Source organism: Apodemus sylvaticus, chromosome 20, assembly GCF_947179515.1.
Source record: "Apodemus sylvaticus chromosome 20, mApoSyl1.1, whole genome shotgun sequence".
NCBI classification, from domain to species: domain Eukaryota; kingdom Metazoa; phylum Chordata; class Mammalia; order Rodentia; family Muridae; genus Apodemus; species Apodemus sylvaticus.
In genome coordinates this window covers 56235399-56261862 of record NC_067491.1, presented here as the reverse complement: position 1 = coordinate 56261862, position 26464 = coordinate 56235399, and the positions used below count along the sequence as shown (strand labels likewise).

At 37.4% G+C, this 26464-nt stretch overlaps 1 protein-coding gene across 1 annotated transcript in view; it reads right to left on the bottom strand.

The window, feature by feature from the left end:
• Positions 1 to 321: 321 nt before the first annotated feature.
• Positions 322 to 26464, bottom strand: part of LOC127670586 (vomeronasal type-2 receptor 116-like) — a 38587-nt gene continuing 12444 nt past the window's right edge. Inside the window, exons 4-6 of the mRNA XM_052165084.1 lie at positions 25816 to 26040; positions 9402 to 9525; positions 322 to 1223 (exon numbers count right to left, since the gene is read on the bottom strand). Of these exons, the coding sequence (XP_052021044.1) occupies positions 322 to 1223; positions 9402 to 9525; positions 25816 to 26040 (1251 nt within the window). The remainder of the gene's footprint in view (positions 1224 to 9401; positions 9526 to 25815; positions 26041 to 26464) is intronic.

Below are 26464 nucleotides of genomic sequence, written 5' to 3'. Positions count from 1 at the left end.
CTCATCCAGGAGATTGAATGCTTTCTCTAGAAAGCAAATATCTTGAGGGTCAATGAATTATAGAGCTTGTGGTGAGGATATGTTTTCTGGAAATAGAAGCTATAACATATATTCTCACCCACATGTCTCCAAAATGTGAGCTAAACAAGAAAGACATAAAAGAACATGCTAAACTGGATGAAGAAAATATCAAAAGGCCTCAACCCTACAAAAAGTGCAACAGGCAACTGATTAAATCTGAAAATGGATAAGGTGCTTATTCCCAGGAAAATGAATACAGATATTTTAAGTATAATCTAAAAATGTAATACTATGCAAGTTTTAATAAAGTAATTTATTCCTATAATTTTGAAGACAGTTTGAATCAGGTCTTATCAAAATAACATAACACTTTGGAACAAAAATGCAGACTAAAAGCCCTGCACTGGAAGCCAAAATGGAGAAGACCTCCACAGCCACCATGTCCTTCCCTTTGGTGCTGTGGTAGACAGGAAGGAAGGTGACCCACACACTGCAGAACACCAGCATGCTGAAGGTTAGAAATTTGGCTTCATTGAATCTATCAGGCAGATTCCGGGCTAAGAAAGCCACAGTGAAGCTACCCACAGCCAAGGATCCCAAATATCCCAGGACAAAGTGGAATGCAATGACTGAGCCTTTGTTGCACACAATGGTGATCTGCCCATGTTCAGATTGTGTATCTGTATCAATAAAAGGAGGTGATACTGCTAGCCAAATTCCACAGAGAACAAGTTGGAGCAGGGTACAGAGGGGAATGACAAAGTTAGGTGCCCCTGATATCAACATTGATCTCATTCTTCTTGGAGTAGTAATCTTGAAAGCCAGAACCACAGTAATTGTCTTGGCCAAGACACTAGATAAAGCCACTGTGAAAAAGATACCAAATGTGGTCTGCTGCAGGATGCAGGTACCCATGTTCGGATGCCCAATAAAAAGCAAAGCACAGAGGAAACAGAGTGTGATGGAGATTAGTAGGATGTAACTGAGATTGCGGTTGTTGGCCTTCACAATGGGAGTGTCACTGTATTTCACAAAAATACCAAATACAAGACTTGTGAGTACAGAGAAACACAGGGACATGCAAGCAAGAGACATTCCCAATGGGTCTTCATAGGCCAGATAGGAGAGATGTCTTTTCAGGCAGTGTGTGTGTTCTGTGTTGGCATACTCATCAGGTAGACAGCTCACACACTGTTCCAGATCTGCTGGAGAACATTAACAAGAAACCTTAATAAATTTCCTCATTATACACTTGATCATTTAGTATCTGTATTAATCAGAGGATATCACAATAAACATTTTGTTGTTCAGCAACAATTCTTTTCTTTGATGTTGTAGGAAGCGGTAATATCATGCTGCTCTGGAACAGTACATCCCTGGTAGTGTAACATACGACTTTCAAGATAAAGAGAGAAGACACTTACTTATAAGCATTATCTCTGATATTGATAAAAGTTTTTAAAAATCATAATGTAAAAGATTTCAAATAGGTGAATCTCTAGGACATTAAATGTTTAAGTATATAATTTGCTTTCTGATTTTGATTTTAAAAGTTTTGAAACTGATAAATAATAAGTACTTATGAAAATAGAATAACTTCATTTTATTATGAATTTCATCGTTATTATTATGACAAAAACTGTAAGTAACCAAAAGGGGGTTGCATGTGGTTGTTTGGATGAAAATGGCACACATAGTGTCAGATTTGTCTGCTTAGCCACTATTGAGTGCCACATTTTGAAAGGACTAGAAGCTATGGCTGAGTTGAAGAAAGTGGGCCAATAAGGGTTGGCTCCAGAATTTTAAAACCTCTAACAATCCAATGTTTTTTGTTTGTTTGTTTTGTTTTATTTTTTGTAATCCTGCTGCCTGAAGATGCAGTATTATATTCTGTCACTTCTCTAGAAACGTGCCTTCTCTAGAAACATCAGCAGACTCAACTCCCCAATAAAAAGACACAGGCTGACAGGCTGGATACTTAAAGAAATCCATCATTCTATTTCATACAAGAAACATACCTCAAAAACAAAGACTTAAAAAAATGGTGATACTGAGTTCTGTTTTAAAATAAATTTCATTAGTTTAATTTTAAAAAAACTAAAAAGTTAGTGAATTGTAGAGAGATGGCTCAGCAGTTAACACCATCCTTTGACAGCTCTGTGAGAGGACCAGGGTTCAAGTACCTGAACCCATGGGGGAGCTCACAGATGTCTTCAACTCCTATTCCATGGGATCTAATATACTCACACAAAATGCATGCAAGCAAAACAGCAATGAGCATGAAATAAAATAATATATTTTTTAACTTGAAAAAATAAAAAATAAAAATAAATAAATAAAGTTTTGAAGAGATCAGAAATTCATGACATGTGTGTAAACATAATAAAAAAACAGTATACACTGAGCCAATAGGCAACATCAAATTAAATGGAGAGAATGTTGAAGCAATAACATTAAAATCAGGGGCAAGACAAGGATGCTAATTCTCTCCCTATCTTCTAAATATACTATTTGAAATTATTTCTAGAACAATTAGACAACAAATGGGGATCAATGGGATAAAAATTAGAAAGGAAGAAGTCAAGGTATTACTATTTGAAGAAGTAATCATATACATAAGCGATCCCCAAAATTCTACCAGAGAATTTCTAAAGCTAATAAACAACTTCAGCAAAATGGCGTGATATAAAATTACACTAAAACAAGTCAATAGCCATCCTTTGTAGAAATTCATAATTGCTGAGAAAGAAATTAGAGAAACAAAAACGGTCACAATAGCCACAAATATTATAAGATATCATGGTGTAAATACAACTAAGCAAGTGAGAGATATGTATGTCATGAACTTCAAGTCTCTGACAGAGGGCATAGAAGAACTCAGAAGACAGAAAGATCCCCAGTGTTCACAGAGCAATAGGATTAACAGTGAAAATAACCATGTGACCAAAAGCAATCGGCAGGTTCAATATAATTCCTATCAAATTTGCAACGCAATTCTTCAAGGGCATGTAAAGAGCAATTCTCAACCTCATATGGAAAACAAAAATCACAGGATAATCACAATAATTCTAGAAAATAATAGAACTTCTGTGGTGATAACCATGCCTGACTTGCAACCGTACTACAGAGAAATAGTGATGAAGACCACATGATATTAATACAGAGACAGACAGGTGAATCAATAGCATAGAATCAAAGACCCAGAAATAAATCCCCACAGCGATATACATTTGATCTTTAACAAAGAATCCAAAACCATAAAGTGGAAAATGAAAGAATCTTCAAAAAGTAGTGCTGGTCTACCTGGTGACTTGCATGTAGAAAAGTGGAAATCAATCCATATTTATCATCCTGCACAAAACTAAAGTCCAAATGTATCAACGACCAGAACATAAAACCAGATACACTGAATCTAATGGAAGAGAAAGTGGGGAAATAGCCTTGAACATGTTATTGGAACAGAAGAAAATATCCTGAACAGAACACCAATGTCTCAGAGTCTAAAGTCAACAATTTGAAAATGGGACTTCACAAAAAACTGAAAGCCTTTGGTAAGACAAAGGATACCGTCAATGGGACAAAAAAATATATATCCTGCATATTGAGAAAAGATCTTCCCTGAACAAGGGTTATTATCCACAAAATACAAAGAACTCAAAAATTTAGATTCCAGACAACCAAATAACCCTATTAAAAATGGGGTACAGAGCTAAAGATAATTCTCAATATGGGCATCTTGAATGGCTGAGGAGCACTTACAGAATTGTTCAATATGCTGAGCGACCACAGAAATGCAGCTCAAAACAACCCTGAGATTCACTTTACAGCAATCAGAATGGCAAAGATCAAAAACTCAAGTGACAGCACATTTTGGACCCAGAAATGGAGAAAAGTGAACACTCCTGCAAACTTGTACAACTTCTCTAGAAAACAATTTTATGGTTCTTCAAAAAGTTGGAAATAGTTCAATCTGAAGACACAACTATACCACACCTGGACACATACCCAAAAAGATGCTCTACCAAAGATAGCACAGGGCCAGGTGGTTTTAGTCCAGAATTCTAGCAGCTTTCAAAGAAGAACTAATATGAACACTCTCCAAAATATGCCACAAAATAGGAACAGAAGGAACACTACACAACTTGTTCTATGAAGTCACAATTTCACTGATACCAAAACCATATAAAGATCCAACAAAGAAAGAGAACTTCAGACCAATTTCACTTATGAATATCTGTGCAAAAATACTCAAAAAAAAATCCATGCCATCTGAATCCAAGAACACATTAAAATAATCATTCACTACAATCAAATAGGCCTTATCCCAAGGATACAAGAATGGTTCAACATATGGAAATCCATCAATGTAATCCACTACATAAACAAACTCAATGAAAAAACACATGGGCATTTCATTAGATGCTAAAAAATCATTTGACAAAATTCAGCATCCCTTCATGTTAAAAGTCTTGGAAATATCAGGAATTCAACACCAATATCTAAACGTAGTAAAAGGAATATACAGAAGTTATTTTACTGCTGAGAATAGTCTTCACTATCTTGGTTATTCAAGATTAATTTGAGAATTGCTCTTTCTAACTATAAAGAACTGAGTTGGAATATTGGTGAGGATTGCATTGAATCTGTATATTGCTTTTGGCAAGATGGCCATTTTTACTTTATTAATCCTGCCGATCCACGAGCATGGAAGTGTTTCCATTTTCTGAGGTCTTCTATTTCCTTCTTCAGAGACATGAAGTTCTTGTCATACAGATCTTTCACTTCTTTGGTTAGACTCACACCAAGATACTTTATATTGTTTGTGGCTATTATGAAAGGTGTTATTTCTCTAATTTCATTCTCAGCCTGCTTCTCCTTTGAGTATAAGAAGGCCACTGATTTGCTTGAGTTGATTTTATATCCAGTCACTTTGATTAAGTTGTTTATCAGCTGTAGGATTTCTTTGGGGGAGTTTTTTGAGTCACTTAAGTATACTATCATATGAACTGTGAAAAATGATAGTTTGATTCTTCCTTTCCAATTTGTATCCCTTTGACCTCATTATGTTGTCTAATTGCTCTAGCTAGGACTTCAAGTACTATATTGAAAAGATATGGAGAGAGAGGATAGCCTTGTCTAGTCCCTGATTTTAGTGGGATTGCTTCAACCTTCTCTCCATTTAGTTTGATGTTGGCTACCTGTTTGCTGAATATTGATTTTACTATGTTTAGGTATGGGCCTTGAATTCCTGTTCTTTCCAAGACTTTGAGCATGAAAGGATGCTGAATTTTGTCAAAAGATTTTTCAGCATGTAATGAAATGACTATGTGTTTTTTTTTCTTTAGGTTTGTTTATGTAGTGGATTGCATTGATTCATTTCCATATATTGAACCATCCTGCATCCCTGGGATGAAGCCTACTTGATCATGGTGAATAATCATTTTGATGTGTTCTTGGATTCGATTGGCAAGAATTTTATTGAGTATTTTTGCATCGATATTCATTAGGGAAATTAGTCTGAATTTCTCTTTCTCTATTGAATATTTGTTTGGTTCTGGTATCAGGGTAATTGTGGCAACAGTAAAAGAACTCCTGGGGAATTAGTATCCCCGACCTCAAGCAGTATTATAGAGCAATAGTGTTTAAAACTGCATGGTATTGGTACAGTGACAGGGAAGTAGTTCAATGAAATAGAACTGAAGACCCAGAAATGAACCCACACACCTATGGTCACTTGATCCTCAACAAAGGAGCTAAAACCATCCAGTGGGAAAAAAGATAGCCTTTTCAACAAATGGTGCTGGTTCAACTGGAGGTCAGCATGCAGAAGAATGCAAATTGATCCATTCTTATCTCCTTGTACTAAGCACAACTCCTAGTGGATTAAGGACATCCACATAAAACCAAACACATTGAAAATAAAAGACACTGGGGAACACCCTTGAGGACATGGGCACAGGGAAAAAGTTCCTGAACAGAACACCAATAACTTATAGTCTACGATCAAGAACTGACAAATCGGACCTCATAAAATTACAAAGTTTCTGTAACACAGGGAAGTGGGAAGGGGTGGATTGGGTAAAAGGGGGGAGGGAAGAGGGCTTATGAGACTTTCAGGGAGGGGTGATAAAGGAAAGGGAAAATCACTTAAAATGTAAATAAAGAATATAACAAATGAAAAAAGAACAAGCAAGGTTTAAAAAAAAAAAAAGAAACTACTAGAAAAGAAACTGTATAAGAACCTTGAGGACATGAGCACAGGGGAAAAGTTCCTGAACAGAACACCAATAGCTTATGCTCTAATATCAAAAATTGACAAATGGAACCTCATAAAATTACAAAGTTTCTGTAAGGCAAAGGACACTGTCAAAAGGACAAAATGGTAACCAACAAATTGGGAAAAGATCTTCACCAACCCTACATCCAACAGAGGGCTAATATCCAATATATAGAAAGAACTCAAGAAGTTAGACTGCAGAGAGCCAAATAACCCTATTAAAAATGGGGTACAGAGCTAAGCAAAGAATTTTCATCTGGAAAATTTTGAATGGCTAAGAAGCACCTTAAGAAGGAACTTATGGGGAGGGGGAAACCGGGAAAGGGAAAATCATTTTGAATATAAACAAAGAATATTGGAAATAAAAAGTTAAAAAAAAATGTTCAACATCATTAGTCATTAGGGAAATTCAAATCAAAACAACCCTGAGATTTCACTGCTCACCAGTCAGAATGGATAAGATTAAAAACTCAGGACACAGTAGCTGTTGGCGAGGATGTGGAGAAAGAGGAACACTCCTAAACTGCTGGTGGGATTGCAAGATGGTCATCAGATGGAAATCAGATTGCAAGATGGAAATCAGTCTGGCAGTTCCTCAGAAAGCTGGGTATGACACTACCAGAGGACCTTGCTATACTACTCCTGAGCATGTACCCAGAGGATTCCCCGGCATGCAGTAAGGGCACATGGTCCACTATGCTCATAGCAGCCTTATTTATAATAGCCAGAAGCTGTAAAGAACCCAGATGTCCCTCAATGGAGGAATGGATACAGAAAATGTGGTATATTTACACAATGGAATACTACTCAGCAATTAAAAACAATGAATTCATGAAGTTTTTAGGCAAATGGTTGGAACTGGAAAATATTATCCTAAGTGAGGTAACCCAATCACAATAGAAAACACATGGAATACAATCACTGATAAGTGGACATTAATTAGCCCAGAAGCTCTGAATACTCCAGACATAATTAGCATATCAAATGATTCCCAAGAAGAAGGAAGAAGTCCCTGGTCTTGGAATGGCTTGATCCAGAATTGTAGGGGAGTACCAGGAGAGAGAAATGGAAGGGGGTGATTGGGAAATTGGCAGAGGGGAGAGAGCTTATGGGACTCATGGCAATGGGGAGGGGGACCAGGAAAAGGGAAAGCATTTGGAATGTAAACAAAGAATATAGAATTTTTTAAAAAGGAATATACAGCAAGCAAGTAGATAACATGAAACTAAATGGAGAGAAACTTGAAGCAATACCACTACTTGAAGCCCTCTCTCTTCATATCTATTCAATATAGTGCTTGAAGTTCTAGCTAGAGAAATTGGGCAACAAAGGGAGGTCAAATGGATACAGATTGGAAAGGAAGAAGTCAAACTATCACTAGTTGCAGATGATTGGATAGTATAGTTAAGTGACCCCAAAAACTTTATCAAAGAAATCCGACAGCTGATAAACAACTTCAGCAAAGTGACCACATATAAAATTAACTTAAGCAAATCAGTAGCCTGCCTATACTCAAAGAATAAACAGGCTGAGAAAGAAATTGTGGAAATGACACCCTTCACAATAGCCACAAACAATGTAAAGTATCTTGGTGTGACTCTAACGAAACAAGTGAAAGATCTGTATGCCAGGAACTTCAAGTCTCTGAAAAAAATCAAAGAAGACCTCAGAAGATGGAAAAATATCCCATGCTCATGGATTGGCAAGATTAATAAAGTAAAAATGCCATTGTGCCAAAAGCAATATAAAAATTTAATGCAATCCCCATCAAAATCCCAACTCAATTCTTCATAGAGTTAGAAAGACCAATTTGCAAACTCATCTGGAATAACAAAAAACCCAAGATAGCTAAAACTATTCTCAACAGTAAAAGAACTTTGGGGGGAATCAGTATCCTAGATATCAAGCAGTACTACAGAGCAATAGTGTTAAAAACTGCATGGTATTGGTACAGTGACAGGCAGGTTGATCAATGGAATGGAATTGAAGACCCAGAAATAAACCTGCACAACTAAAGTCATTTGCTCTTTGACAAAGAAGTTAAAACCACCCAGTGGAAAAGAGATAGCCTTTTCAACAAATGGTATTGGTTCAACTGGTAGTCAGCATATAGAAGAAAGAAAATCCATCTATTCTTTTCTCCTTGTACTGAATTTATTCTTAATTAATGTATATACAGTGTATCTCTTGTCCTTTTGATACTAATATTAGAATAGAGGAGACATATATAACAGTTTGAAGCAAGGCTAATAGTGCTGAATAGAGAAATAGAAGGGGATGTAATTACCTTTCAACTAAAATATACTTAGGAGAATATTATGTATATGTGGTATGCATAAAAGTATATACTTGAGTGTATGATTGTAGGTGTGAGTGATTTTTGCATGTCAATATCAGAATACATAAATTTTTGCATATATTTGACATTCAGAAGACAATCATCAAATCAGATGTATTTCCTCACTTTGCACTATTTGAGGTAAAGTCTTTTAATGTTCTCAACAACATATTCCAAGCTATATGTCAAGCAACAAATACATATTACAAATCTTTCCTCTATCTCTCAATAGGCCAAAGAATAAAACTACCACATCTTTGTGTGAATTTTTGGTTTTTACACTCTTACCCTAATTCTGTCATAATAAGTACTTCTATTCTACAAGCAAGTTCATAACTTAAATACATTTCATTAAATAATAAAAAGAGCCGGAGCTTCTCGTATCTCTCAGGATCCAATGTGGTTTTCAGGATAACAAGACTGTGTACTGATCATGTTGTCAATTTAAATTGTACATAGGATCAAGGACAATGAGACCTATATATAGCAATAGTATGTACAAATGTTTCTGACAGAATAACAGCTAAAATATTTCCATTAAATATTCTTTGGAATATATAAATTATGTAACCATGATAATATGAACAAAATGTGTGTTTATAGAAGACAGTGAATGTTCATTTCAGGGTTCAGAATATTTTTGATATAAGTAAAACAGTTATATTGAAACACGTATTATGTCTCCAGTTTCCTTTCAGACTCATTTAAATTTCTATTTTGTAAAAGACAAGATATCAACAAATTCTTCCGCACACAAACACATACCTGTCTCATTGGATACCTCATTCTCTGGGCACTGAACACAATCAAAGCAGCAGTCTGCTGTTTGTTCCTGATGAAATCTCCTGAATCCAGGATTACAGATCACACTGCATGTAGAGGTGGGAACCTGGTGTAAATAAAATATGTATAGATAACTGTGATGGCTTGAAATGTGTAACCCAGAGGAGTTATTTGCTGCCTGCCGGGACAGAAAAGGGCCATTAGGTACTGTATCACCCTGAGCTTTAGATCTCTGGTGGTGCAAACTGCCAGGGGTCTGCCTGCACTCAGGAACTGAGTACATAGGTGGGTTTGTCTGCCAGCCTGCCGGGCACAGGGCCTGTGTCCAGCCCAGAGAGCTGAGGAAGGAGAGAAGCCCCGCGGCCATACTCGCTGCCTGACAGGACAGAAAAGGGTCACTAGGTACTGTATCATCCTGAGCTTTAGATCTCTGGTGGTGCAAACTGCCAGGGGTCTGCCTGCACTCAGGAACTGAGCACATAGGTGGTTCATCTGCAAGCCAGTCCATCGCGGCACCTGTGTCCTATGTGAGAATCAACAGAGGGAGTGACCCCTACCACAACATCTTCACTCCATAATAGAGCAGACAGAGAACACCTGGTTGACCTTGACAAGCTAAGTATAACATTGCTTGAGGCAAGACTGAGAAGGGCTCCAAAGGCACAAAAGAGGAAGGCAGCATATCAGTAATCTGTGCCAGAGGAAATCCAGTCATCCAGTGTTGCAGAGACAACCTTAAAGATCCACAGTAGGTCGAAGCACCAGCCAGTGACAATAAGACCATCTAAAGCCTGGGAGAACTAGATGGCTAAAGCCAAACGTAGGAATGTTACTAACAGAAACCAAGGCACTATGGCAGCATCTGAAACCAATTCTCCAACAATAGCAAGTACTGGATGCCCCAACACACCAGAAAAACAAGATTTGGATTTAAAATCACTGGTCATGATGCTGGTACAGGAACACATGAAGGACAAACTTAAAGAAATTCAGGAGAAAATGGATAAAAAATTAGAAGCCCTTACAAGGGAAACACAAAAATCATTGAAAGAAATTCAGGGGAATACAAAAGCTAATAAGGAGGAAATGCAAAAATCACTTAATGAAATACAGGAGAACTTTGATCAACAGGCAGAAGTCATGAAAGAAGAAACACAAAAATCTCTTAAAGAATTAGAGGAAAACACAAACAAGCAAATGATGGAACTGAGCAAAAACTTCCAGGATCTAAAAACAGAAGTAGAAACAACTAAGAAAGCACAAAGGAAGACAACATTGGAGATAGAAAACCTTGGGAAGAAATCAGGGGACATAGATGCAAATATCAACAACAGAATACAAGAGATAGAAGAAAGAATCTCAGATGCTGAAGATACCATAGAAACCATGGATTCAACAGTTAAAGAAAATGAAAAATGCAAACAGTTTGTAACCCAAAACATCCAGGAAATCCAGGACACAATGAGAAAGCCAAAACTAAGGATTATAGGCATTGATGAGAGTGAAGATTTACAACTTAAAGGGCCAGCAAATATCTTCAACAAAATTATGGAAGAAAACTTCCCTAACCTAAAGAGAGAGATGCCCATGAATATACAAGAAGCCTACAGAACTCCACACAGACTGGACCAGAACAGAAATACCTCCAGTCACATAATAATCAAAACTCCAAATGTACTAAACAAAGAAAGAATACTTAGGGCAGTAAGAGAAAAAGTAACATAAAAAGGAAGACCAATCAAAATTACACGAGACTTCTCACCAGAGACCATGAAAGCTAGAAGATCCTACGCGGAGCTCCTGCAGACTCTAAGAGAACAGAAATGCCAGCCGAGACTACTATACCCAGCGAAACTCTCAATTACTATAGATGGTGAAACCAAGATATTCCATGACAAAACCAAATTTACACAATATCTTTCTACAAACCCAGCCCTACAAAGGATAATAGGGGGAAAACACCATTACAATGAGGGAAACTATACCCTGGAAAAAAGCAGGATATTAAGCTTCTTTCAGAAAACCCAAAGAAAATAACCACACAAGTATAAAATTAAAATAAAAAATGATAGGAAGCAATAACCACTACTCCTTGATATCTCTTAACATCAATGGACTGAATTCCCCAATAAAAAGACATAGACTAACAGACTGGTTATGTAAACATGACCCTACATTTTGCTGCATACAGGAAACACACCTCAGTGTCAAAGACAAAAACTACCTTAGAGTAAAAGGATGGAAGACAATTCTATAAGCAAATGGTCCCAGGAAACAAGCCGGAGTTGCCATTCTAATTTGAGGGAAAAAAATGACTTTCAACCTAATGTCATCAAAAGAGACATGGAAGGTCACTACTTGCTGGTCAAAGGAAAAATCCAACAAGAAGAACTCTCAATCCTGAACATCTATGCCCCAAATACAAGGCTGCCCTCATTCATAAAAGAAATTTTACTAAAGCTCAAAGTACACATTGCACCTAACACAATAATAGTGGGTGACTTCAACACTCCACTATCACCAATGGATTCATCAGGAAACAGAAACTAAACAGGGAGACAGTGAAACTAATTGAAGCGTTGAACCAATTGGAGTTAACAGATGTATATAGAACTTTTCATCCCAAAGCAAAAGAATATACCTTTTTCTCAGCACCTCATGGTACCTTCTCCAAAATAGATCATATAGTTGGTCACAAGACAGATCTCAAAAATATAAGAAGATTGAAAGAATCCCATGCCTCCTATCAGATCACTATGGAGTAAAGGTGGTCATTAATAACAGTAAAAACAACAGAAAGCCCACATACACCTGGAAACTGAACAATACTCTACTCAATGATACCTTGGTCAAGGAAGAAATGAAGAAAGAAATCAAAGATTTCTTAGAATTTAATGAAAATGAAGTCACAACATACACAAATCTATGGGACACAATGAAAGCAGTGCTAAGAGGAAAACTCATAGCTTTGAGTGCCTCCAAAAAGAAATTCGAGAGAGCTTACACTAGAAGATTAACGGAACAACTGAAAGCCCTGGAACAATAAGAAGCGAATTCACCCAGGAGGAGAAGGAGACAGGAAATCATCAAACTCAGGGCTGAAATCAATCAAGTAGAAACCAAGAGAACCATACAAAGAATCAACAAAACCAAAAGCTGGTTCTTTGAAAAAATCAACAAGATAGATAAACCCTTAGCCAGACTAACCAAAGGGCACAGAGAAAGTATCCAAATTAGCAAAATTAGAAGTGAAAACGGAGATATTACAACAGAAACCGAGGAAATTCAAAAAATCATCAGATCCTACTAAAAAAACCTGTACTCAACACAACTGGAGAATCTGGAGGAAATGGACATTTTCTTAGACAGATACCAATTACCAAAATTAAACCAGGATCAAATAGACCATCTAAACAGACCCATAACCCCTAAAGAAATAGAAGGGGTCATAGATAGGCTTCCGACCAAAAAAAGCACAGGACCAGATGGTTTCAGTGCAGAATTTTATCAGACCTTCAAAGAAGACTTAACACCAATACTCTTCAAACTCTTCCACCAAATAGAAACAGAAGGAACACTACCCAACTCCTTCTTCGAAGCCACTATTACGCTAATACCAAAACCACACAAAGATCCAACTAAGAAAGAGAATTTCAGGCCAATTTCCCTTATGAATATTGATGCGAAAATACTAAATAAAATTCTTGCCTACCGAATCCAAGAACATAAAAATGATCATCCACCATGATCAAGTAGGATTCATCCCAGGGATGCAGGGATGGTTCAATATAAGGAAATCCATAAATGCTATCCACTACATAAACAAACTCAAAGAAAAAAACCACATGATCATTTCATTAGATGCTGAAAAAGCATTTGACAAAATTCAGCATCCTTTCATGCTAAAAGTCTTGGAAAGGACAGGAATCCAAGACCCGTATCTAAACATAGTAAAAGTAATATACAGCAAACCGGTAGCCAACATCAAACTAAATGGAGAGAAACTTGAAGCAATCCCACTAAAATCAGGGACTAAACAAGGCTGCCCCCTCTCTCCATAGCTTTTCAATATAGTTCTTGAAGTCCTAGCTAGAGCAATTAGACAACATAAGGAAGTCAAAGGGATACAAACTGGAAAGGAAGAAGTCAAACTATCACTATTTTCCGATGATATGATCATATACTTAAGTGACCCTAAAAACTCTACTAGAGAACTCCTACAGCTGATAAGCAACTTCAGCAAAGTGGCTGGCTACAAAATCAACGCAAGCAAATCAGTAGCCTTTATATATTCAAAGGATAAGCAGACTGAGAAGGAAATTGGGGAAATGACTCCCTTCACAATAGCTATAAACAACATAAAGTATCTTGGGGTGACTCTAACCAAACAAGTTAAAGACCTATATGACAAGAACTTCAGATCTCTGAAGAAGGAAATCGAAGAAGATCTCAGAAAATGGAAAAATCTTCCAAGCTCGAGGATTGGCAGGATTAATATACTTTAAATGGCCATCTTGCCAAAGGCAATTTACAGATTCAATGCTATCCCCATAAAAATCCCAACCCAGTTCTTCATAGAGCTAGAAAGAGCAATTCTCAAATTCATCTGGAATAACAAAAAACCCAGGATAGCTAAAACTATTCTCAACAGTAAAAGAACTTCAGGGGGATTCAGTATCCCAGACTTTAAACTTTACTACAGAGCAATACTGATAAAAACTGCATGGTATTGGTACAATATCAGGCAAGCAGATCAATGGAATAGGATTGAAGACCCAGAAATGAACCCACACGCCTATGGTCACTTGATCTTCGACAATGGAGCTGAAAGCATCCAGTGGAAAAAAGATAGTCTTTTCAATAAATGGTGCTGGTTCAGTTGGAGGTCAGCATGCAGAAGAATGCGAATTGATCCATTCTTATCTCCTTGTACCAAGCTCAACTCCAAGTTGATCAAGGACCTCCACATAAAACCTGACATCTGAAACTAATCGAAAAGAAACTGGGGAAGACCCTGGAGGACATGGGCACAGGGGAAAAGTTCCTGAATAGAACACCAATAGCTTATGCTCTAAGATCAAGAATTGACAAATGGGACCTCATAAAACTACAAAGTTTCTGTAAGGCAAAGAACACTATCAAAAGGACAAAACGTCAACCAACAGATTGGGAAAGGATCTTCACCAACCCTAAATCCGACAGAGGGCTAATATCTAATATATACAAAGAACTCAAGAAAGTAGAACCCAGAGAAAAAAATAACCCCATTAAAAAGTGGGGTATGGAGCTAAACAAAGAATTTTCACATGAAGAACTTTGGAGAGCTGAGAAACACCTTAAGAAATGTTCAATATCATTAATCATTAGATAAATGCAAATCAAAATAACCCTGAGATTTCACTTCACACCAGTCAGAATGGCTAAGGTCAAAAACTCAGGAGACAGCAGGTGTTGGCGAGGATGTGGAGAAAGAGGACCACTCCTCCACTGCTAGTGGGATTGCAAGATGGTGCAACCACTTTGGAAATCAGTCTGACGGTTCCTCAGAAAACTGCGCATGACACTTCCGGGGGACCCTGTTATACCACTCCTGGGCATATATCCAGAGGATTCTTCAGGATACAATAAGGACACATGCTCCACTATGTTCATAGCAGCCTTATCTGTAGTATCCAGAAGCTGGAAAGAACCTAGGTGTTCTTCAATGGAGGAATGGATACAAAAAATGTGGTATATTTACACAATGGAGTACTATTCAGCCATTAGAAACAATGAATTCATGAAATTCTTAGACAAATGGATGGAGCTGGAGAACATTATACTAAGTGAGGTAACCCAGTACTCAAAAGATCAATCATGGTATGCACTCACTGATAAGTGGATATTAGCCTAGAAACTTTGAATGCCCAAGACATAATCCAAAATTAAATGATGTCCAAAAAGAATGGAGGAGTGGCCCCTGGTTCTGGAAAGACTCAGTGCAAGAGTATAGGAGAATTCTAGAACAGGGAAGAGGGAAGGGGTAGATGGAGGAACAGGGGGAGGGAAGAGGGCTTATGGGACTTGCGGGGAGTGGGGACCCAGAAAAGGGGAAATCATTTGAAATGTAAATAAAAAATATATCAATAAAAAGTAAAATCCTTTAAAAAAAAAAAAAGAAATGTGTAACCCAGGAAATGGCACTATTTCAAGGTAAGGCATTGTGGGAGTAGTGTGTCATTGTGGGTATGGGCTTTAAAACCCTCATCCTATCTCCCAGGAAGCCAGCCTTCTCCTGTATGCCATCAGAACAGGATGCAAAACTCTTAGCTCTTCCTACATCATGCCTGACTGGATGCTGCCATGCTTCCCCCTTGATAATAATGGGCTGAACCTCCAAACCTGTAAGTCAACCCCAATTAAATGTTTTTCTAATAAGAGTTGCCTTGGTCATGGTATCTGTTCACAGCATCAAAACAATAATTAAGACAGTAAAAATTGTGTGATAATACACTTCTATTTTCTTGCATTATTTGCCAAATTAGGGTATCTGAGCATTTAATTGCATAAACCTGCAATTAAATTAAAGGCCATAAAATATCGTGGAAGTATTTTCACATTCTAAGTGTAAATGTTTGTATGAAGAGATGAAAATTTGTTTCTTCTTAAATTCAAGTGATCCACACAGATTGCTTAGTAGAAAACTTTTGTGTTTGAAAAGTTTAGAAATAAAAAAGGGGGAAAGAACATTTAGTGAATAAAATTGTGATGGAATAGTGAAGGCTTATTCAATCATATACTATGTATATGCTCATAGTAGGTGGCTAGAGACCCTTAGAGACATAATAAAATTAAAGTTACAGTGAAAGACTAAGATACACAAAAATGTTTCACAAAAAAAATTACATGGTGTCTCCATCTTCCTTCTGATCCATACCTCTACTTGCAATCAGGATTTGTACCATTCTCCCCAGCCCACAGCTCTGCCTGTCTCTCAGGAGGTCTGCTCTCACAGGGAACAGCCAGGTGAGATACACATACCCCAATCCTCTGCCTGCTAGGACCCCAGCAAACCGAGATCTCTTATGCCTACTCCATCTTTTCAGAGCTCCATCTTTTTGCTGGCCCATACTTCTACCTGCAATCTTGAACTAATACCTTACTGCCTAGGCTAGAGCTCTGCCTGGGAGTCCTACTCCCACGTAAGAAAGCCAACTCCATCTTCTAGTCTACAGTGCTACCTGCAAACTAAGATCTACACTCACAACCAAGCCAACAGCTCTCCTTGTGTTTGGGTGGCTTGCTTCTACACAAGACTATAAATCCCAGCAGGTAACTACTCCCAGTGGGACTACAGGGCCAGCCAACCCCAGTGACAATCAGATGACTAAAGGTAAGAGCAAGAATGAAAATAACACAAACCAGTGCATCAACAGAACCCAGAACTGCTTCTATAGCCAATCGCTTTTTATCCTAATAAATCAGAATCACAAAAAGATAACCTTAAATAAAATATTAGGAAGATTATAGAGGCCTTTAAAAAGGGAATAAATAAACCCCTTACAAAAATAAAGGGAAATAGAATCCAATCTGTGAAAGAAATGAATAAAACTGCTCAAGACCTAAAAACAGAAATAGAAGCAATAGAGACAACAAGAATGGACACAACCCTGGAGATGCAAAACCTAGAAAAGAGAACAATAATTATAGGCCCCAGAGTCAACAACATAATATAAGACCTGGAAGAGAGAATCGCAGGTATAAACAATTCAATAGAAGAAAATGATGCATACAAACAAAACTCCAAAAGTAAAACATTCCTAACTCAAAATATCCAGGAACTCTGGGACACTATGAAAAGACCAAACCTAAGAATAATAGGAATATAATAGGGTAAAAATTCCCAGTTCAAAGGCATATAAAATATTTTCAAAAATCATAAAAGAAAACACCCCTAAACTGAAAAAAGAAAAGGCTATTGACATACAATAAACTTACAGAACACAGAATAGATTGGACCAAAAAAGGAAACTCTTCAACCACATAATAACTAAAACACAAAATGTTCAGAATAAAGAGGGTATATTAAAAGCAGCAAGGAAAAAGGAAATGTAACATATGAAGGTAAAACTATTAGAATTACACCTGACTTCTCAACTGAGATTCTAAAGATCCTAAACAGATGTCTTGAAGACCTTAAGAGACCACAGATGTCTCAGACTACTATAGCACGTAAAACTTTCAATCACCATGGATGGAGAAATGAAGATATTATTTGACAAAACCAAATGTAAGCAATTATCTTTCTACTAACTCAACTGAACAGAGGATGATAAAAAGAAAACACCAACACAAGAAAGGTAACTACACCAAAGAAACACAAAAAAATCATTTTATGGCAAAAAAAAAGAAAGGAAACACATGCACACAATACCACCATAAACAATAAAATAACAGGAACTAACAATCATTGGTCATTAATATCTCTCAACATCAATGGAAGCAATTCACCAATAAAAAAATAGGGTAAACAGAATAGATGTGTAAACAGTATACACAGTGCTGTATACAAGAAATATACTTTGGGAACAAAGATGGAATATAGAAAGCAGTCATCAATAGTCTCCCAACCAAAAAAAAAAAAGTCCATGACTAGTCCATTGAACCTATTTGCACTATGGGTTCAATGCAGAGTTCCACCAGACTTTCAAAGAAGACTTAACAACATTACTCTTCAAATTATTCCACAAAATAGAAACATAAGAAACACTACCCAAATCATTTTATGAAGCCACAATTACACTGATATCTAAAACACACAAAGACCCAACAAAGAAGGAGAAATTTAGACCAATTTCCCTTATGAATATTGATGCAAAAATACTCAATAAAATGCTTGCTAGGCATGTCGAAGAATACATCAAAAGGATCATCCACCATGATCAAGTTGGCTTCATCCCAAGGATTCAGAGATGGTTCAATTTACAGAAAACCATCAATGTAATCCACTATATAAACAAACTCAAAGAAAAAAAATGACATGATAATTTCATTAGATGCTGAGAAAGCATTTGACAAAATCCAACACCTCTTCATGATAAAAGTCTTGGAAAGATCAGGAATCCAAGGCCCATATCTAAACATAGTAAAAGCAATATACAGAAATCCAGTAGCCAACATGAAACTAAATGGAGAAAAACTTGAAGCAATCCCACTGAAATCAGGAACTAGACAAGGCTGTCCACTCTCTCCATTCCTGTTCAATGTAGTTCTCGGAAGTCTGAGCCAGAGCAATTAGACAACAAACGGAGGTCAAAGGGTTTCAGATTGGAAAGGGAGAAGTCAAAGTATCACTATTTGCAGGTGATAGGATAGTATACGTAAGTGACCCCAAAATTATACCAGAGAACTCCTAAACCTGATAAACAACTTCAGCAAAGTGACTGGATATAAAATTAACTCAAGCAAATCAGTAGCCTTCCTTTATTCAAAGGATGAACAGGCTGAGAAAGAAATTAGGGAAATGATACCCTTCTCAATAGCCACAAACAATATAAAGTATCTTGGTGTGACTCTAACCAAACAAGTGAAAGATCTGTATTACAGGAACTTCAACTCTTTGAAGAAAAAAATTGAAGAAGACATAAGAAGATGGAAAAATCTTCCATGCTCTTGAATTGGCAGGATTAATATAGTAATGATGAGAAGCGTGTACTAAAAGGAGCATGTCATGCCTGTCTCCTGAGGGGCCCTGCCAGAGCCTTACAAATACAGAGGCTACCTGAATATAACTAGCAACCAACTATTGGACTGAGCTTGGGGTCCCCAACAGAGGATCTGGAGGATGGTCCGGAGGAGCTGAAGGGGTATATAGCCCCATGGGAAGAACAATGACTTTGGACACCCAGACACCGCAAGACTCCCAGGGATTGAACCATCAACCAAGGGGTACACATAGTTCCAGCCAAAAAATGTGGCAGAGGAATGCCTTCTTGGGAATTACTGAGTGTAGTGGTCTTTCGTCTGGTAAAGGCTTAATAGAGGCCCCAATAAAGGGAAACTGACAGGGGGGAGCTGGGGGGAGGTAGGAGTGTGTTGAGTAGAGGGGCATGGAGGCAGGGGGTGGGAGGAGGGGTAGGGAATAGGTGGGGAGGGGGGCTTTTGGGAGGGGGAAATTGGGAAAGATGTTACCATTGGCAATGTAAATGAAGATACTCAATTTAAAAAATGATTAAAAAATGAATTGACAAATGGGACTTCATAAAATTACAAAGTTTCTGTAAGGCAAAGGACACTGTCAAGAGAATCAAACAGCAACCAACAAATTGGGAAAAGATCTTTACTAACCCTACGTCAGATAGAGGGCTAATATACAAGATATACAAAAAACTCAAGTTAGACTCCAGAGAGCCAAATAACCATATTAAAATTGGGGTATAGAGCTAAACAAAGAATTTTCACCTGAGAAATATCGAATGGCTGAGAAGGACCTAAAGAAATGTTCAAAATCCTTAGTGATCAGGGAAATTCAAATCGAAACAACCCTGAGATTTCACCTCACACCTCTCAGAATGGCTAAGATCAAAAACTCAGGAGAAAACAGGTGCTGGCAAGGATTTGGAGAAAGAGGAACACTCCTTCACTGCTGGTAGGGTTGCAAGCTGGTACAACCACTCTGGAAATCAGTCTGGTGGTTCCTCAGAAAAAAAGGGCATGGTAGTACCAGAGTACCCTGCTATACAACTACTGGGAATATACCTAGAAGATTCCCCAGCGTGTAAGAAGTACACATGCTTCACTGTGTTTATAGCAGACCTATTTATAATAGCCAGAATCTTGAAAGAACCCAGATATTCCTCAACGGAAGAATGGATACAGAAAATGTGGTATAGTTACACTGTGGAATACTACTCAGCTATTAAAGACAATGAATTCATAAAATTCTTAGGCAAGTGGGTGGAACTGGAGAATGTCATCCTGAGTGAGGAGACCCAATCACAAAAAAAAGCACACATGGTATGCACTCACTGATGAGCGGATATTATCTCAGAAGCTCAGAATACCCAAGAAGCAATTCACATATCAAATGATTGCCAAGAAGAAGGAAGGACAGGCCCCTGGTCCTCGAAAGGCTCAGTGCAGCAGTGTAGGGGAATACCAAGATTGGGAACTGGGATGGGGGTGATTGGGAAACAGGGGGAAGGGGGTTCCAAGGAAGGGGATCTTATTTGAAATGTAAATGAAGAATATATCGAATAAAAAAATCTCAGAAGATGGAAAGATCTCCCATGCTCATGGATTGGCAGGCTTAATATAGTAAAAAAGGCAATCTTGCCTAAAGCAATCTTCAGATTCAATGCAATCCCTCTCAAAATTCCAACTCAATTCTTCATAGAGTTAGAAAAATCAATTTCCAAATTTGTTTGAAATAACAAAAAAAAAAAAAAAAAAAAAAAAAAAAAAAACCAGGATAGCGAAAACTATTCTCAACAATAAAAGAACTTCTGGCAGAATCACCGTCCCTTACCTGAAGCTCAACTACAGAGCAATAGTGATAAAAAGCTGTATGGTATTGGTACAGAGACAGGCAGGTAGATCAATGGAATAGAAGTGAAGACCCAGAAATGAACCCACACACCTATGCTCACTTGATCTCTGACAAAGCAGCTACAACCATTGAGTGGAAAAAAGACAGCATTTTCAACAAAAACTGGGAGTCAATATGTAGAACAAGGAAAATTTATCCATTATCTCTGTGGACAAAGCTCAAGTGCAAGTGGATCAAGGACCGCCACATAAAGCCAGATACACTGAAACCAATAGAAGAGAAAGTGGGAAAGAGCCTGGAGCACATGGGCACAGAGGAAAAGTTCCTGATTAGAACACCAATAGCTTCTGCTGTAAGATCAAGAACTGACAAATGGGACCTCATAAAATTGCAAAGCTTCTGTAAGGCAAAGGACACTGTCAATAGGACAAAACAACAACCAAGAGATTGGGAAAAGATCTTTACCAATCCTACATGAGATAGAGGGCTAATATCCTGTATATACAAAGAACTCAAGAAGTTAGAACCAAATAACCCTACTAAAAGTTAGACTACAGAGAACCAAATAACCCTACTAAAATGGGGTACAAAACTAAACAAAGAATTCTCAACGTAGGAATACTGGATGGCTGAGAAACACCTAAAGAAATGTTCAACATTCTTAATCATGAGGGAAATGCAAAATTTTCCTCAGAAAATTGGAAATAGGTCTTCCTTAAGACGCAGCTATACCACTCTTGAGAATATACCCAAATAAAATTACCCACCATGCCACAGGGGTATGTGTTCCATGATGTCCACAGCAGCCTTATTTGTGATAGCCAGAAGCTGGAAACAACCTAGAAGTCTCATGACAGAAGAATGGATACAGAAAATGTGGTTCATTTACACAATGAAATACTACTCAGCTATTAGGAACAAGGGCTTCCTGAATTTTGCAGGCAAATGGATGGAACTAGAAAATATCATCCTGAGTGAGGTAACTCAGATACAAAATACATGCATGGTTTGTATTCACTAATAAGTGGATTTTTTTCTTAGTCAAAAAAAAAAAGAAGAAGAAAAGTACAGAATATCCAAGATACAGTGTACAGAACTCAAAAAGGTCAAAGAGCTGAAGTCCCACTTGGGAGGGAGAACAAAGCAACCATAAGTGAAGAGGGAGGGAGGGAGGGACATTGCAGTGTAAGTGGACAGGGCAGGGGAGAGGAGGAAAGCGAACCTGATCTGACACTGAGGGAGGGAAAAGGACTGAAGTCCTGGGGGCCAGCAGAAAAATGGAAACAGGCAACCTCAGGAGATAGGAGGATGGGGAGACCTCCAGAATGCACCAGAGACCTGGGACATGAGAGACTCACAGGGCTAAAGGGGAATGACCCAGATGAAATGCTTAACAGTAGGGAGAGGGAACTTACACAGATTACCTCCAGAAGAAAGACAGGGCTTCAAATGAGGGAGAGGGAGGTCTTCTCACAGTCATAACTCTGACCCAGAGTGTGGGGGGCACCCAAGGGGTGCCCACCCTCTCAGAGAAGAAGGGGATGGAGAATGGAACGACAGACTACTGTGAGGTGGGGACCAGGTGGGAGGTCAGAGATTGCCATGCAAAAAAGTAAAATAGGGACAGATATATAATTACAGATAATCTTGCTTAACAAGAACAGCAATAGAGTGTGTACAAGAAAAGAGAAACTCAAATCATATGTAGAATATATTAGTTTACTGTGGTCCGTAGAACCATGTAAGGATAGCTGGGAATGTAAATATAGTTACCCATATCTCCATCAGTGTCAAAATAGTTTAAGGTTATGTGGTTTGATGGCATCTTTTCTAGAGCTACAAACTGATAAGAAAAATAACTCTGTGCATAGGAGTATATTTTTCATTTAAGAGACTTTATTCTTTAAATCGATCCTAGTTTACTGAAAACTTAGCAACTAGTTCAAAAATTTCCTGTCAGTACTGTAGTCAGAGTTCTCTAGAGAAACAGAACTGAATATATTTGTTGTAACATATTAGATTATAATCATATGTACTATATTATTAATTGTATAAAACATAGTTAATTTATTTTTTTCTTAATTTTTTTATTCGATATAATTTATTTACATTTCAAATGATTTCCCCTTTTCTTGCCCCCCCACTCCCCGAAAGTCCCGTAAGCCCCCTTCTCTTCCCCTGTCCTCCCTCCCACCCCTTCCCAGTTCCCCGTTCTGGTTTTCCCGAATACTGTTTCACTGAGAAAAGAAACTGGGGAAGACCCTTGAGGACATCGGTACAGGGAGAAAGTTTCTGAACAGAACACCAATAGCGTATGCTCTAAGAGCAAGAATTGACAAATGGGACCTCATAAGGTTACAGAGTTTCTGTAAGGCAAAGGACACCATCAAGAGGACAGATCGGCAACCAACAAATTGGGAAAAGATCTTCACCAATCCTACATCAGATAGAGGGCTAATATCCAATATATATAAAGAACTCAAGAAGTTAGACTCCAGAAAACCGAACAACCCTATTAAAAAATGGGGTACAGAGTTAAACAAAGAATTCTCACCTGAAGAACTTCGGATGGCGGAGAAGCATCTTAAAAAATGCTCAACTTCATTAGGCATTAGGGAAATGCAAATCAAAACAACCCTAAGATTTCATCTTACACCAGTCAGAATGGCTAAGATTAAAAATTCAGGAGACAGCAGGTGTTGGAGAGGGTGCGGAGAAAGAGGAACACTCCTCCACTGCTGGTGGGGTTGCAAATTGGTACAACCACTCTGGAAAGCAGTCTGGCGGTTCCTCCGAAAACTGGGCACCTCACTTCCAGAAGATCCTGCTATACCACTCCTGGGCATATACCCAGAGGATTCCCCACCATGTAATAAGGATACATGCTCTACTATGTTCATAGCAGCCCTATTTATAATTGCCAGATGCTGGAAAGAACCCAGGTATCCCTCAACAGAAGAGTGGATACAAAAAATGTGGTATATCTACACAATGGAGTACTATTCAGCCATTAGAAACAATGAATTCATGAAATTCTTAGGCAAATGGATGGAGCTAGAGAACATCATACTAAGTGAGGTAACTCAGACTCAAAAGGTGAATCATGGTATGCACTCACTAATAAGTGGATATTAACCTAGAAAACTGGAATACCCAAAACATAATCCACACATCAAATGAGGTACAAGAAGAAAGGAGGAGTGGCCCCTGGTTCTGGAAAGACATAGCTAATTTATATTAGTGTAGTATAAATAATGTATATATTATATATAGTTGCATAGTATATAAATATTTATAGTATATTGTTAAATATATTTATAGTATATAAATATATAATATGCTATGTATTATAATATATTGTTAAATACAATTTTATTCATATATATATATATATATATATATATATGTCCAAGGTTCATTTACTCTGCTGCTCCTGTATGATATTGATGCAGCCCATCTATTGCAGTTAGTTACCACGCTGAAACACAACCATTAGTTAAACCCAATGTTCAGAAACCTATGAAAGACATTTGTCCTTTCTTCTTCATCTATTTATTTACACAATACAAACAAAAATAATACAAACATAAATATACTGCTCTCCCATAAATGTGTCAGTAATATTGCTAATAAAGAGATTTCAAAATTACAAAGCCATAATTTTATCATACTTTAAAAAACATTTTTGGCGATTACTTCATAGTATCAAATAACCAGCCCATGCTCTAGTTTCTCCAATCATCTCCAATGTATTTGCACAGCTGATTTGAGTCAGGGTCAGAGCCAAACCTGTACCTTGTACTTCTAATATCAGTATGGACTCAAGGATACTTATTTTAGTTACAGAAATGCCTCTTATTCTCTCCCTCCAAGTTTTCAAGCTTTGGCTGTTAAACATTTTCTTTTGTTTGTAGTTGGGTACTATTTCTTTTTTACATAACCTCACTGTTATTTTATTAAATGTGTTTTACAGGTTTTACTTTCTGCCACCATACGGCACTCCAGGTTCATCTTAAATATTGTGTGCACTGGTCTTAAAATCAGTTCTTTCCCAAGCCAAGCTGGTTGATTCCAAATACTCCGGGCATGTTCATTGTCTCTGAGGTGCCATTGCTTCAAGGTCCCCATGGCTGACAAAGCAAGGAAGTGTTTGGGACACTAGAGAGATGGTTCAGTACTTAAGAGTACTTACTAGTCTTCCAGAGGACCTGAGTTAAGTTCCTCACATCTACATGGTGGCTCACAACCCTATGTAACTCCAACTCCAGAGAACTTAACACCAGTGATCTCTACAGGAACAGGTACTCACATATATACACACAGAAAGAAAAAAAAGAAAGAAAGAGACAGACAGACAGACAGACAGACAGACAGACAGACAGACAGACAGAGAAACAAAGAAACAAAGTGAAAGAAACATACATTTAAAAACAGAAATAAAATATATTGGTTTATACTCTGATAATGTAATTACCAATAAATATCAAGAGTTACATTGTTGGAAAAATAAAATAAATAAAATTACACAATATTCTTGATTCATTTATAAAGATATACGCACAGAATCACAAAATTTCACAGTCTATAACTAGTTATAAATTTAAATAGGCTAAACATTTTATTATATTTTAATTTTTTATACATATTTTTGCAGTCTGAGGTAAGTTGGAATTAAGTGTCCATGGAAGCCAGAGGCACTGGATCTCCAATATGTAGACTTACAGCAGTTTGTGAACAATCAAAATCAAACATGGGTGCTTGACTCTGAAACAAGACATGAAGTTGTTCTCTACCTCTAGCCCATGACCCAATTCCAAAATTTTTTTTAAATAAACATGCAAAAAAGAATAAAAATTACAGTGTACACACCGGTGTTTCTCCCATGGCCCACTTCAAGTCTTCAGATATGTGCAGTTGTTGACTCTTTGGGAAATGGGGGAAGTAACCTCCTATTTTCACCTTTAGTCCAAAGCCTTGAGGGAAATTCCAAATGTTGAAAATCTCATATTCTGCACACAGGTTTTCTCTGAGATTCATGTTCACCAATTCTCCGACGGGATTAGTAAATACCCTCTTCTTCAGCAATGAAGCAATCTAAATGAGATACATCATTAGATGATTACATATGCCAACCCACTAAGGCAAAATGACATAGTGAATGTCCAATAATTCATAATAAATTACAGAAATGCAACAGTATTGAAGGTGTGCTACCTAGTGAAATACAAGATATCTCATGGGTAAAAACATATTTATACTTCATTTGTATTTCATGACAGAAATTGACAGAACAAATGCTTACCAACTATTGAGTAACATAATGACAGAGATGTGAACATTTATTACTTATATGAAAACAGTCAAATAGAAGCCATCAAATCGAAAAAGAGGGGGAGTTCTGGACATTGTTGAGAGGAAGACAGGTGCTTTTAAAATCATGTAAATACAGCACACATATAAAAAATTTAATAAAAAGAAAGTCTGTATAATTGTTTGTATAATTAATTGACATTTCATG